The sequence below is a fragment of the Mesoplodon mirus genome (assembly GCF_964341445.2).
Source record: "Mesoplodon mirus genome assembly, chromosome: 9".
In the NCBI taxonomy this organism is placed as follows: domain Eukaryota; kingdom Metazoa; phylum Chordata; class Mammalia; order Artiodactyla; family Ziphiidae; genus Mesoplodon; species Mesoplodon mirus.
Genome location: NC_138985.1, coordinates 18605607 through 18618818, shown reverse-complemented (window position 1 = coordinate 18618818; position 13212 = coordinate 18605607). Strand labels below are relative to the sequence as shown.

At 41.6% G+C, this 13212-nt stretch overlaps 1 protein-coding gene across 5 annotated transcripts in view; it reads left to right on the top strand.

Moving 5' to 3' along the window:
• The window catches only part of SLC26A5 (solute carrier family 26 member 5), a gene marked incomplete at its 5' end in the record, with an annotated part of 31146 nt that extends 19044 nt beyond the window's left edge, over positions 1-12102 (top strand). For 4 of the 5 annotated variants that reach the window (XM_082632739.1, XM_082632737.1, XM_082632741.1 and 1 more), the window contains 9 exons: positions 689-766; positions 1447-1542; positions 1767-1873; positions 6021-6090; positions 7933-8025; positions 8735-8842; positions 9506-9706; positions 10308-10362; positions 11588-12102. In XM_082632739.1, the coding sequence (XP_082488865.1) occupies positions 689-766; positions 1447-1542; positions 1767-1873; positions 6021-6090; positions 7933-8025; positions 8735-8842; positions 9506-9706; positions 10308-10362; positions 11588-11772 (993 nt within the window). In that variant the 3' untranslated portion in view covers positions 11773-12102. The remainder of the gene's footprint in view (positions 1-688; positions 767-1446; positions 1543-1766; positions 1874-6020; positions 6091-7932; positions 8026-8734; positions 8843-9505; positions 9707-10307; positions 10363-11587) is intronic. The other variant, XM_082632738.1, reaches the window with a different exon arrangement.
• Positions 12103-13212: the final 1110 nt, after the last annotated feature.

The following is a 13212-nucleotide window of genomic DNA, read 5'->3' as shown; positions in this document are numbered from 1 at the left end:
AATCAGAGAAAGGCATGATTGGTTGAAGCAAATCACAAGGAACTGAATCTGCAGAAAAGGGGTATATTCGCCAGTCAAATCGAAAAATTAAACAACACTCCCTGCTACCAGTAAACCTCAAAGTTCAGACATAGGATGTTGTCATGAAAGCCTGAGAGTGAGTATGGGCAGGATGCCAGCACCATCCGATAGACCTTTCTGCTATGATGGAAATGTTTGATATTTGTACTGTCCAGTATGGCAGCCGCCAGCCACATGTAGCTCTTGAGCACTTGAAATGTAGCTCGTGCAACCAAGACCCGAATTTTTAATTTTATTTAATTTTACTTTTTAAAATTTAAATAGCCACATGTGGCTAGTGGCTACCACTTTGGATGGCAGAGTCTTATCTGAACTCTTCTGACCCCTGTGAGTCTTGGGTCAGCACCATACATCTCCTTTCCCCCACCCCTGGCACGGGCATTTCATTCAGGGTATTTAAATATTTCAGCTCCTGTTTAAAGGCTATATGAGGAACCAAAACCTCAGAAAGAGAGTGGGAACAAGTTACAGGTTTATGTAATGGTATGGATGACTTATGTGAAGCCATATCTTCCCACAGTGATTATCAAAAGACTAAGACCAACCTATGCCCCACCTCTTACTCAGGTCTCCTAAAAGCCCCTTCCACGTGTCTTCTCTCATTCAGCTTGCAGGTTGTTTGGCCTCATTAATGATTCTGCTGGTCATATTAGCCACTGGATTCCTCTTTGAATCATTACCCCAGGTATGTAGCTTGGACTTGGTGTGAGGTTTTCTCATGTATAGAGATTTTGCTATTTTATTTGTTTATATTTTTGTGGCTGTCTCATGGGTTTTTACTCTAACCCTAGTGAGGTGGTATGAGAAAGGGCCAAGGCTAGGATCAATATCCTGTTCCACAATCTGCCAGCAACTGGGACCTAGGGAAAGCCATCTCAGCATCTTTGATTCTCAGTTTCTTTATCTGCAAAGTGGAGGTTTTGGTTTGGCTAATCTCCAAGGTCCTTCCCTCTTTGATCTGCTATGACCTTATACTCCCATTAAAAAGTTGAGATGGCCTACACTCACAAAACATTTAGTTACTGGAACATTTAAATCTAGTAGAGCTCAGGAATGCTATAGTACAGAGAAAATCATAACGCAGGAAGACCATGGGTGAGATAAGTCCTTGAGTACCATTTAATTCTGAACCTCTTGACCACCGTGCAGGTTTGCTACGAGGTTATAAGCCTGGTTTTCAAGTCTCATTTTAGCTAACCAAGTCCTGAACATCCAGGTGTTCTTGTCTCCACATGTACCATCACTGCCCTGTAGGAAGGGAGTGGGGAAAGGACGGTGGGAGGGCAGCCGCAGGACAGTGAGGGGCCAGCAAAGGGGGTCTCTGGACATAAGAGGAGAGGCATGCATGAATGTGCTGTGTTTCAGGCTGTGCTGTCGGCCATTGTGATCGTCAACCTGAAAGGAATGTTTATGCAATTCTCAGATCTCCCCTTTTTCTGGAGAACCAGCAAGATAGAGCTGGTAAGTAACAAAGGTGATTGCTAGGTGAATATGCCATAGCAACAAATGTACTGTTGCTGATAAAAATGTGAGAAAGATAAGTTACTGTGGCCAGTTATTATATGCAGTATCCAGTTAGGCAACAAGGCTAGGTACTCTGTGTGTGTGTGTGTGTGTCTGTGTCTGTGTAACTTTTAGGAGATTTTTCACATGGTTCTCCCTGAAGCTCTCTGTCTTCTGTTTAGACCATCTGGCTTACCACCTTTGTTTCCTCCTTGTTCCTGGGATTGGACTATGGCTTGATTACTGCTGTGATCATCGCACTGATGACTGTGATTTACAGAACACAGAGGTGAGTGCACAGACGGGCACGGGTGTGCATCCTGCCTGAGACTGCAACAGTGAGTTTAAACGTAGATCACAGCTCGATCTGGTCAAAGTAAGCTCTTTGGTTACTTCTGGTCAGCGTGAAAGGGACCTGAGGACTCATGGGGCTTGTTGACTAAATAAACAAAATGCCAAATGAAAAACTCAATGTGATCATGCCAGATGCTCTACCCTATCACAGTTTATAATTCCATCAGTGGTTTTCTTAAAAGAGCCTCATTTGTCTCATGGTTCCTGCCAATCTGGCCCCTGTGGCACCCTGGCTTATTTACCCTCTTGTGAGGGTAAATGAACTGTGTGTTCTTGCAGTCTGCTTTGGCACCGGGTGCTGACATAGGTTTTGATAACATGGAGCAGACGCTGACACCAAGTTATCATATGTGGGGCTTCAGCTGTTCCTTCCTCCACCCTGAAATAGTATCGCCTGTCATCTCTTCTCCTAGTACGAAGCTGAGCCCAATGGGGAAGGTATAAAATAACTTTAAAAAAATACTCTGCTCGTGATAAATAAATAAGTCACTATAAAGAAAAAAAAAAGAAACATTATGTTTTCAAATAGCCTGACTTTGGAGTCAGACAACCTTAGGTTCAAGTCCTGGCTGCACACTCTATATAAGCTCTGTGATTTTACGTGACCTCTTGGAGCCTCCGTCTCTGCCTCTATAAAATGAGACCAGTACTTGCTGCCTCAAACAGTCACAGTAAGGTTCAAATGAGAATAATGCACGTGAAGAGCCTGGCGCAGTGCCTGACACATCCTATGCACGCAACAAATTTAACACGGGAGGAATGAAAATGAGGTTAGTCTGATTTTGCCTGGAGTTGCAAATCACACGATAGTTCTTAAAGTTTTGATTGTGGTATATTGAAGGGCTGCTAGATGGAAATGATGGGATGCTCCCCACTCTACAGAGTAGGAAATGAGCATTTTCCTCCTCAGAAACGACATAGAGGGAAATGTAAACAACATGTGGGATCTAAACTCAAAAATTACACTGTTTTTAATAACAAACTCTACCCTGTCACCCACTTTTATGTAAAAGAAGTTCACCCTCTCCCCCATTTTTTTTTGTTTGTTTGTTTTATTGTTTTTTCCTGCGGTACGCAGGCCTCTCACTGTTGTGGCCTCTCCCTTTGTGGAGCACACGCTCCGGACGCGCAGGCTCAGCGGCCATGGCTCACGGGCTTAGTTGCTCCGCAGCATGTGGGATCTTCCCAGACCGGGGCATGAACCCGTGTCCCCTGCATCGGCAGGCGGACTCTCAGCCACTGCGCCACCAGGGAAGCCCTCCCCTCCGTTTTTATATGAGTGTTATTAGTACATGCAAGAGTTCTTTATCTCAGAGCTTTAGTGAACATCATGGTTTAAAAATATCGATATCCTTTAACAAGCCATGGTATAGAATTGGAGATTTTTTTTTCACTTTTTGGTGTTTTTTTACCCAAATAATAGTTTATGATTTCTTATCATAAAATTTAAAGTTAGGCAGGTTGTTTTTTATTTTTATTTTTTTATTTTTTATTTTTTTATTTTTTTTGGTACACGGGCCTCTAACTGTTGTGGCCTCTCCCGTTGCGGAGCACAGGCTCCGGATGCGCAGGCTCAGCGGCCATGGCTCACGGGCCCAGCCGCTCCACGGCATGTGGGATCTTCCCGGACCGGGGCACGAACCTGCGTCCCCTGCATCGGCAGGCGGACTCTCAACCACTGCGCCACCAGGGAAGCCCAGGCAGGTTGTTTTTTAAATGCACTACTGCTTTTTCTCCCCCAAATAATTAACTAAAGTTCATTTTTAATGTTCTGTCCCTGTTGGTGACTGTGCTGGGTGTTTGTAGGTTAGAGTGTGGGGAGCCAGTACCAAGGCTACGTGTTTATTTTCAGCTGCTTCTTTCTCTGTAATTAGGGCATGCTGTCCAGAGAGGGCTGGTGCTTCACTGGCTTTGCTTGTCTTCCAAACACCCAGATTCCCTCAAAGCCCACATGGTTAAGGGACAATCAGTTCATCAACAACTAGTTCCTCATGCCTCCTCCGTGCAGGCGTTGTGGGTGATGCTATAAATGTGACGGAAATTCAGTTTTTGCCCCCAAGCGGGGGCAAAGCATGTTAAAATAATTATAATCTTATAATCTTACTTGGACAGTTTTTTGGGGGGACTACTAGGTTCCCAGGGAGATACTAGACTCTAGGGATATTGCAGTAAATAAAACATGGTCCTTCCCTTCACAAAGGCTGCACTCTCCTAAGGATGACAGATACATAATGATAATGATGATGCTAATCATGATAATGAAGTAATGGTGGCACTAAATTATTGTAGTTAGTTATGTGCCTGGCTGTGTGCCAAGATCCACGCTTTATGTCACTCATCCTTCCTGCCCAATGACTGTTAGCATCCCCGTTTCACAGATGGGGAAACTGAGGCCTAGATCGATTGAGTAACTTGGATCACACAGCAAGTGGTAGGCAATGATTCAAATGTGAGTTTTTGTGAATCCAGAGGCTAACTCTTAATCAGCATTTTATAATCCGTCTTCAAGAAATTGGAATACACAGTTGTAATTGCTTCAGTTAAGTGTAAGCAAGGTACAAGTGATAATAAGCATAAGACATGGCCAAATAAAACCCCATCAGAGTTCATAAAGAGAGACTTTCTTGCTCCTGGGGTGACTAGGGAAGAAACAAGGAGTATTTAGACCTGAGGAAGTGGGATTCCAGCACACTCCAGCTGGTCAGGAAGGCCTTTTCCTCATCTGCCTGTTGAAATCCATGTAAGTTTAGACCCCGCTCACCAAGCCAGAGAGATCCCAACTCCCCTGTGCGCCCACAGCAGCATTGTGGTCCTCCAGCACCTCACATGTCTCCCAGTTACTTGTGTACTTGTGTGGTCCCTGTGTCCACCCCTCGCTCACCTCCGTCCGCTGGCACTAGACTGCAACATGCGGACAACATTTCGAGTCTCGTATGGAAGGTTTTCTCATAATTGGGAACTCAACTGAGAACCTTGCCTCTCATCTCCAGTATCAGTTGTTGGTGTTATATTTGTCCTCAGACGTCACTAGACTGTGAGCACCTTGGTTGTGTACGCGAGGCTCCTAGAGCCCAGTACCAGCATATAGTGTGTGTTCCCTGAATGCTTGTTGAAGGAATCCACCTCGAAAGACCCCTGACATTTCTGCTATAGATTCTAACTCACAAACCACTTGCACATACGCGCTGAGAACACCAGAGCATAGTAATGAGACCATGGAATGTCTGTACAAGACCTTGAGCCATATTCTGGCTCTGCCAAGCTCTCTGACCTTGAACAGTTCACCTAGCCCCCTGGACTTCGATTTCCCTTCCACATGATGGCAGAAATAAGCCCACTAGGGTTTTTCATGGGCTACAATAAGGTAATATCAGGTGCTTAAGAAGTAGTACCTGTCATCATTTCAGTATCTAATTTGAGCCAGACTGTCCTATAAAAAGAATTCGGAATTTGTGCTTTTAAAAAATAATGTTTAAAATCTATTCACACCAGACTTCAGAAAACTTTCTATGCTGATTTGAGATTTTTCCCCCCACACCTTCTGTTGACTAACCCCCCGCCCACTGCTCCATGAGTCAGAGACTCTTATAATAAGAGACAAAATGAAAATCCCCTCTCCTGCTTTAGAATTAAAACAGGAAGATAATTCTGTCTACCCAGTAACATGAGATCGAGTTACACATGTCCCTGGCACAATTCATTTTTGCCCCCATCTTTAGATGCCTGAGTCTTTTGTCTTGATCAGGTTGTGTGTGTGCTATACAGGATACAGGATGTGTGTAGTGTCATGTAGTGGGTATGTACGTAGTGTACGTATGTGCTGTGTGGGGGGGGTATGTGTGTTGTGAGGTGTATGTGTTGTGTGTGTATATTGCATACGTCTTGGGGATGTATGTGGGGTGTGTTAGGCTTGGAATGGCACTGGGAATGTGAACATATGTGGAGCCCTTCTGAAAAGGCACCATAAAAGGATCAAGTATCCCTGAAGTCACTAGCAAATCCAAGGTGCAGAACCTCGTGTTTCCGTCAAGTCCTGCACATCAGCACATTGGTATTTTAACACGCTCCTTCTCTGTCTTCAGTCCGAGCTACATAGTCCTTGGGCAGCTTCCTGACACTGATGTGTACATTGACATAGACGCGTATGAGGAGGTAGGACCTTTTTCTATCATTTTAAATGGTTGTAAGCATGTGATGTGACTGGCCAACTAGATATTATTTTTACTTAGGACAAAGAGTGGGGTGGAGAGCAGGCAGGTGTGGTGGTCAAAGTGAAAAGCCTGAACTTCAGTTTACTGTCTGGATTCAGTTTTACAGTTTATACTACGCGTCAGTTACACAACCTCCTGATATTTATTTTTCCTCTTTTTTTAATGAGGATACACATACATTCTTGGACTTAAAGTATATGTTTACAAAATACTGAGACTGCTCGCCACGGTGGTCTGTATGGGCATGATTTCCTTCTGATGAATGTAAACTGGTGGTAAAATACTAGTATTAGCAGTGTAAAATGTGGGTGGTGGGGCTGTGGAGTTCTCCTGCTTCATTTGTTTTATATATAAATTTATCTATTATATTTTATTTATTTTTGGCCACGTTGGGTCTTCGTTGCAGTGCACGGGCTTCTCACTGTGGTGGCTTCTCGTCGCGGAGCACGGGCTCTAGGCGCACGGACTTCAGTAGTTGTGGCTCACGAGCTCTAGAGCGCAGCCTCAGTAGTTGTGGCGCACAGGCTTAGTTGCTCTGCGGCATGTGGGATCTTCCTGGACCGGGGCTCCAACCCGTGTCCCCTGCATCGGCAGGCGGATTCTTAACCACTGCACCACCAGGGAAGCCCTGCTGCTTTTTTTTTTTTTTTTTTTGGTGGTACGTGGGCCTCTCACTGTTGTGGCCTCTCCCGTTGGGGAGCACAGGCTCCGGACGCGCAGACTCAGTGGCCATGGCTCACGGGCCCAGCCGCTCCGCGGCACGTGGGATCTTCCCGGACTGGGGCACAAACCCGTGTCCCCTGCATCGGCAGGCGGACTCTCAACCACTGTGCCACCAGGGAAGCCCGCCTGCTTCATTTTTAATCGTTAAAATTATGGCTTAAAATATTCTTGACTTTGAATGTTCTTATGTGGAATCATCTTTTACAAAGTCTTCTTGTTTTGTTTTTGTTTTTGTTTTTTGCGGTACGGGGGCCTCTCACTGCTGTGGCCTCTCCCATTGTGGAGCACAGGCTCCAGATGCGCAGGCTCAGCGGCCATGGCTCACGGGCCCAGCCGCTCCGCGGCATGTGGGACCTCCCCGGACCGGGGCACGAACCTGTGTCCCCTGCATCGGCAGGCAGACTCTCAACCGCTGCACCACCAGGGAAGCCCTACAAAGTCTTCTTAAACTAGTTTTATCTGTTTGTTTTGTTTTATGCTTGGGAAGAAATTCTCAAACTCACTATAAGATATTAAGAAATCAAACTGGTGTTAGGATTCTATTTCTTCCCCCTTCCTAAAGAATTATGTGCTGGGTTACTTGTTTCCAGCTGCACTCTAGAGTTCCATGAGGCTTCTTGATAAAATTTTCACTCTGTTTCACTCGGGTCTATTTTCACTCCTGCCTACGTTCTGTGACTCAACCAATATCAGACTCTGTTCATTTTATTTGGCTGCTTGTCACAGTCTGAGTGGCAGCTTCGACTTTCCTACCCACTTCTCTTTTTTTTTTTTTTTTTTTAACATATTTCAGTTTCTTCTTTGTACTTTATGGTAAAAATGAAACAAAGAAAGACTTTTAAAAGAAATGAAAATATGTGCATTTTTAAAAGCGTTCTGCTCAGCATGCATTCCTCCAGAGCATGAGTAGGTCAGCTAGAGTGACATTATTTTATTTAAACACTGTCAGAGGGCCCTTAGCAACTTCTGTATTAATTTTCAAGTTAGAAGAGGGAGGCAATTGCTGTTTCAATTCTGAAATATTTCCATATATTAAATTCACTAACATTTTATTTCTCAGGTGAAAGAAGTTCCTGGAATAAAAATATTCCAAATAAATGCCCCAATTTATTATGCAAATAGTGACTTATACAGCAGTGCATTAAAAAGAAAGGTGAGTCACAAGAAACTAAGAGTGATTATTTCTGAGGAGGGAATCTGAGGACTGATAGGCCTGGGAGGTCACTTAAATGTCTTGGTCTACCTTTTACACTATTTGTTTTTCTCCGCCTCTGTTTTTTAAATTGTGGTATAATATACATCACTTAAAATGTATCTTTTTTGTTTTATTTTTCTTTACATAACTTAAAATTTATCATTTTAACCATTTGGAACTGTACACGTCAGTGGCTGGAATTAAGTATGTTCGCATTGTTGTGTAACCAACACCGCTATTCATTCTCTTTTATCATATGCATGTATTACCTTTTCAAAAATATTTTTTTTAAAAAAGCGAAAAACTAATTTTGAATTTCTTATTCTTGGGTTCCTTTGATCGTGATTAGGACTCCACCCCACACTATCCAGCAAGGAGGAAAACCTTCCAGTCAACCCACAGAGTCTCTGAGAGATCTAAGTTTGAAAAATACTCCTTTAAAATTCTCTTTAGTATTTAGCTTCAAGACCAAGAATAAGAAAAGTTACTACTGTTCTTTTAATGAGGGATAACCCAGTTCAGGGCATCTGAGGGAAAGGTAGAGCAAGGGTTATGGTGATGATTGGGCGTAGAAAACAGTCAGATGGAGAGATTTGAAGATTAATTGCTTTGGGTGGGTTCCTGGGAGCCAAGAAGTGATTTTTGCATCTATTGCCCTTCTGTAAAGACTGGAGTGAACCCAGCCTTCATAATGGGAGCAAGAAGAAAGGCCATGAAGAAGTATGCTAAGGAAGTTGGAAATGCCAACATGGCCAATGCAACCGTCGTCAAAGTGGTGAGTGATCCCTTCATTGTAACTTTCCCTTGTCACTTGATCTGCAGTGCCCCCCACCTTTATTCATGATTGAAGTTTTAACACAGCATAAAGTCCCTAAAGTAGGAAAGGTTAGAAACAAGCTAAGTATCCTTTGTATATTAAAGATACATGGTAAGGTCAGTTATGAGAATGCTTCTGAAATAAGTAGTGATAGGAGCCCAGGAAAACATGGTTTTAAAAAATAGAAATCACACAGTATCTTAATAAATGTTACCACTATTACTTTGTCAGAGATTCATTCAGCTGATAGTAAAAAAAAAAAAACCTCAGAATGGTTTTTGCTGTTTGGGCTTATATAACTGTGGTCTGTCATGTTGAAGTTAATGGGACTATTTTAGAAGTTAGGGGAAAATGTATATGATGACTAAAGAGAGTGGATTTCATTGGACAAAAGAAAAAGAGGAAGAGGAGGAAGAAAAAAAGAAACAGCTAACACTAAATATTGTGTACATATCCTTTTTTGTCATATTACAGGGCTAGGATATAGCAGATATTTTGGAAACGGTCTGGTATAGTCAGAAACTTGAGCATATGAGGACTAAGTTTTCCCTCATAAATCTTTCTCAGAACCGAAATATGAGTTGTTCATAGCACTCTGGTTTGGTTTGATTTTTAACATAGGATGCAGAAGTAGATGGAGAAGATGGCACCAAGCCTGAGGAAGAGGAGAATGAAATAAAATATCCCCCAATAGTCACCAAGAGCACACTTCCTGAGGAACTGCAAAGATTTATGCCGCCAGGGGATAATGTCCACACCATCATTCTGGATTTTACGCAAGTCAATTTTATTGATTCCGTTGGTGTAAAAACTCTGGCAGGGGTAAGCATCATCTTCAACACGTCTTTTAATATCTCTGTGCCCAGTGTCACCATCAGTAAAATCAGAGAATTGAACTAGGGTCCTTTTTCAACTCTCAAAATTTTGTTGTTTTTTTTGTTTTTCAACTTTTGATTGTGGAATATATCGAAAATATACAAAATAAAGAGCAGAGTGTAATGAACCCCCATGTAACTATCACTCAGATTCAACTATTATCAGTTCATGGTCAATTTTGTTTCATTTATCTCCACACCCATTTTCCCCTTCTCTTATTTTGAAGCACATCCCACTCATCATCTATAAATATTACAGTATATATCTCTTCGAGAAGATTCTTTTAAAAACCATTACCATAATACCTTTAGTACACTTGAATAAAATTTGACAAGAATCCTTTGATGTTCCAAATTATCACTGTTGATATAAAAATCAAACAAAATACAGATTTTTAAATGATTAGTTCAAAATGCATAATTATTGAAGTGGAGTAGCTCAAGTGAATGAACCAGAGCATCTTACATCACTAAATACGTATTGATAGAAAGAAACTTGCACCTCACAGAGTCAAGAGAAATTAAACTTTATTTCAACGTTATTACAGATTGTAAAAGAATATGGAGATGTCGGCATTTATGTGTATTTAGCAGGATGCAGCGGTGAGTACACTTGTAGAATGGGAGAAGGTTTAACCTTTTGGTTTTGTTTCTGTTTTTTAAATAACTGCATTTGGAAGTATTTTCCCTTAATTTTAGTTTTAGGTGAAAACGAAAATTATTCTTCTGAAACTCTAAAGCTAGCTTTGAAATTTGCCACTTACAGCACTCACATCCCTGGGTTACTTGGTGGTAGGCCTCCTGCACTGGAGTTGGAGGAAAGGAGCTAATAAACCATTGTTCAGGGCTGGTATATTTTTTAGTAATTATTTATGTAATGGCTGCTATAAACATAGTTATATAAAATCATTTAGGTTTTTCCAGACAGTGCCTGCTCTTTTTGTTTTAATATAAATTTTGGCTAAAACAGTGCTTGAAAATGAAATTCACATAAAGGCATCACTTTTCACCTACCAAAATGGCAAAAATCGAAAATGTTTGACAGCAGGCTCTGTAGGCTCACTGTGGGACGACAGGAACCCTCAGACGTTGCTGGTGGGAGCGCAAACTGGAGCAGCCTCTGTGGAGGGCAGACAGGCATTTTCTTTCAAAATTACAATGCATTTACCTTTAACCCAGCAAATCCAACAGTATGCTACACACATTCAAAATAACACATGTACATGGTTAATGATCATAGTACTGTCTCTAAGAACAAAACACTAGAAAATAAGTAATTGTCAAACAAAAGGGACCAGTTAAATAAACTAGGGCACATTTACACCATAGAGTAACACCATGTATAGTAAAAAATAATTTTTATTATATCATTTTAATATTTAAACTATATGAAAGTGTTACGTTTTTTAATGTTTAAGACTGACATCCAGAGTGTGGGCTAATTTTCTTCTTTTTATTTATTATTTACTGATTTATTTTATTTATTCTTGGCTGCATCAGGTCTTAGTTGCGGGATCTTTGTTGAGGCATGCAGGATCTTTCATTGCAGCGCGCAGGCTTCTCTCTAGTTGTGGCATGCAGGTTTTCTCTCTAGTTGTGGCGTGCAGGCTCCAGGGCACGTGGGCTCTGTAGTTTGTGGCACGCGGGCTCTCTAGCTGAGGCGCGCCAGCTCAGTAGTTCTGGTGGGCGGGCTTAGTTGCCCCGCGGCATGTGGGATCTTAGTTCCCCAACCAGGGATTGAACCACGTCCCCTGTATTGGAAGGTGGATTCTTTACCACTGGACCACCAGGGAGGTCCCTGGGCTAATTTTCCCCTCTTCTTTTATAGCACAAGTCGTGAGTGACCTCACTCGAAATCAATTCTTTGAAAATCCTGCCTTACTGGAGCTGCTGTTCCACAGCATTCACGACGCAGTCTTAGGCAGCCAAGTTCGAGAGGCGCTTGCCGAACAGGAAGCCACGGCTGTTCCTCCGCAGGAGGACTCTGAGCCCAACGCCACTCCGGAAGCTTAGACGAGGAGCTCAGCCTGCAATGGGGTATGAGCTTCTCGTGAAATTACTAACCTACACACTTTAAATAGTAGACACTAAATGTTTTTTTCCTAAGGGTAAATACTAGTAGTAGGTAAATACTAGTAAATACAAGGCTTGATTTGGAGGGTGAATGACGCATAGCAAGATGTATCTTACTTGTATTTTTTTAATTGACTATTTCAAAGATATTATTAGCCTCTTGCCTGCATTTATTGTGTAGTGACATTTCTGTTACTCTTAGTATTATCTTTGTGAACTTAAGGTATTTATTTAAGTACTTTATCCACAAATCAGATACCCTGTCACCAGGTGGGTAGTAGTTCTTTGCTTTTGTACTTGTTGATCTACAGACTTTCTGTAATCAGTTATCTCACAGAGGAGGCAAACCCACAGTTTTCTAGAAGTTTTTCTTTTAAAATAACCATTTATTGTTACAGAAGCAATGTAAGTACATTGCAGAAAATTAGAAAATATAGACAAGCAAAAATAAGAAAAACATTACATTACCAGCAAAGATTATTGCTAACACCTTAATGCATGTCCTTCCAGATCTTTTTCTATCCATATATATTTACATCTTTTAATCAAAATAAGATCATACTCTGCATAGTGTTCTGTGTGTGACCTGTTCTTTTTCAGTCATCCATCTCTGCTTTCTCATTCTAGAACATGTTTACCTCAGACCATATTCAGACTTCCCCAATTGTCTCCACAGTTGTAGTTGGTTTATCCAAACTAGTATTTATCCTGTGACCTTACACGACAAATGGTCATGTCCCTCTAAGTCCCATAACTGTGTCTTAATCTAGCACTGTCCCTTTTTTGATGACCTTGACTTGTTAAAGGGAGTTGGGGCCGTTGTCCTGTAGAATCCCATCTTGTGAACGTGTCCACTCGCTTTTTCAAGGTGTTATTTACTTTGTCCCTTTATTTCCTGAACTACCTATGATCTAGAAGTTATGTCTAACTAAAGGCGTCATGAATTTGAATAAAACATTTCTTGCTAGAATATATCATAGATGAACACATGCTTCAAATCGCATCACAACAGAAAACAAGTAATAGCTAGTTGACCTACCATTAATGATGCTAAAATAAATCACTGGGATTAACATGACAACCAATCCCCCAATTACATTTTCTCCTTTGTGACTAGTGAGTTAGCTGTATGGTGTTCCTTTGGCATTGAATGAATGCCCAGTTCTCCATTAGCCGTTCACCCAGGGTTTTTAACGTCTAGTGTTAATCCTTGCCTAAAGCATCAATTTTATTAAGGTGTGTGAATTTTCTTTTCTAATTCTTTCATTTCTTCTGCATTTATCAGTTGGTGTTTCTGTGTAAACTACAGCTTTCCCTCAACTTGAATTATTTAGTCATCCTTAAGTATAGTTCTTACTGGAAGGGCAGGTTAAATTTTTT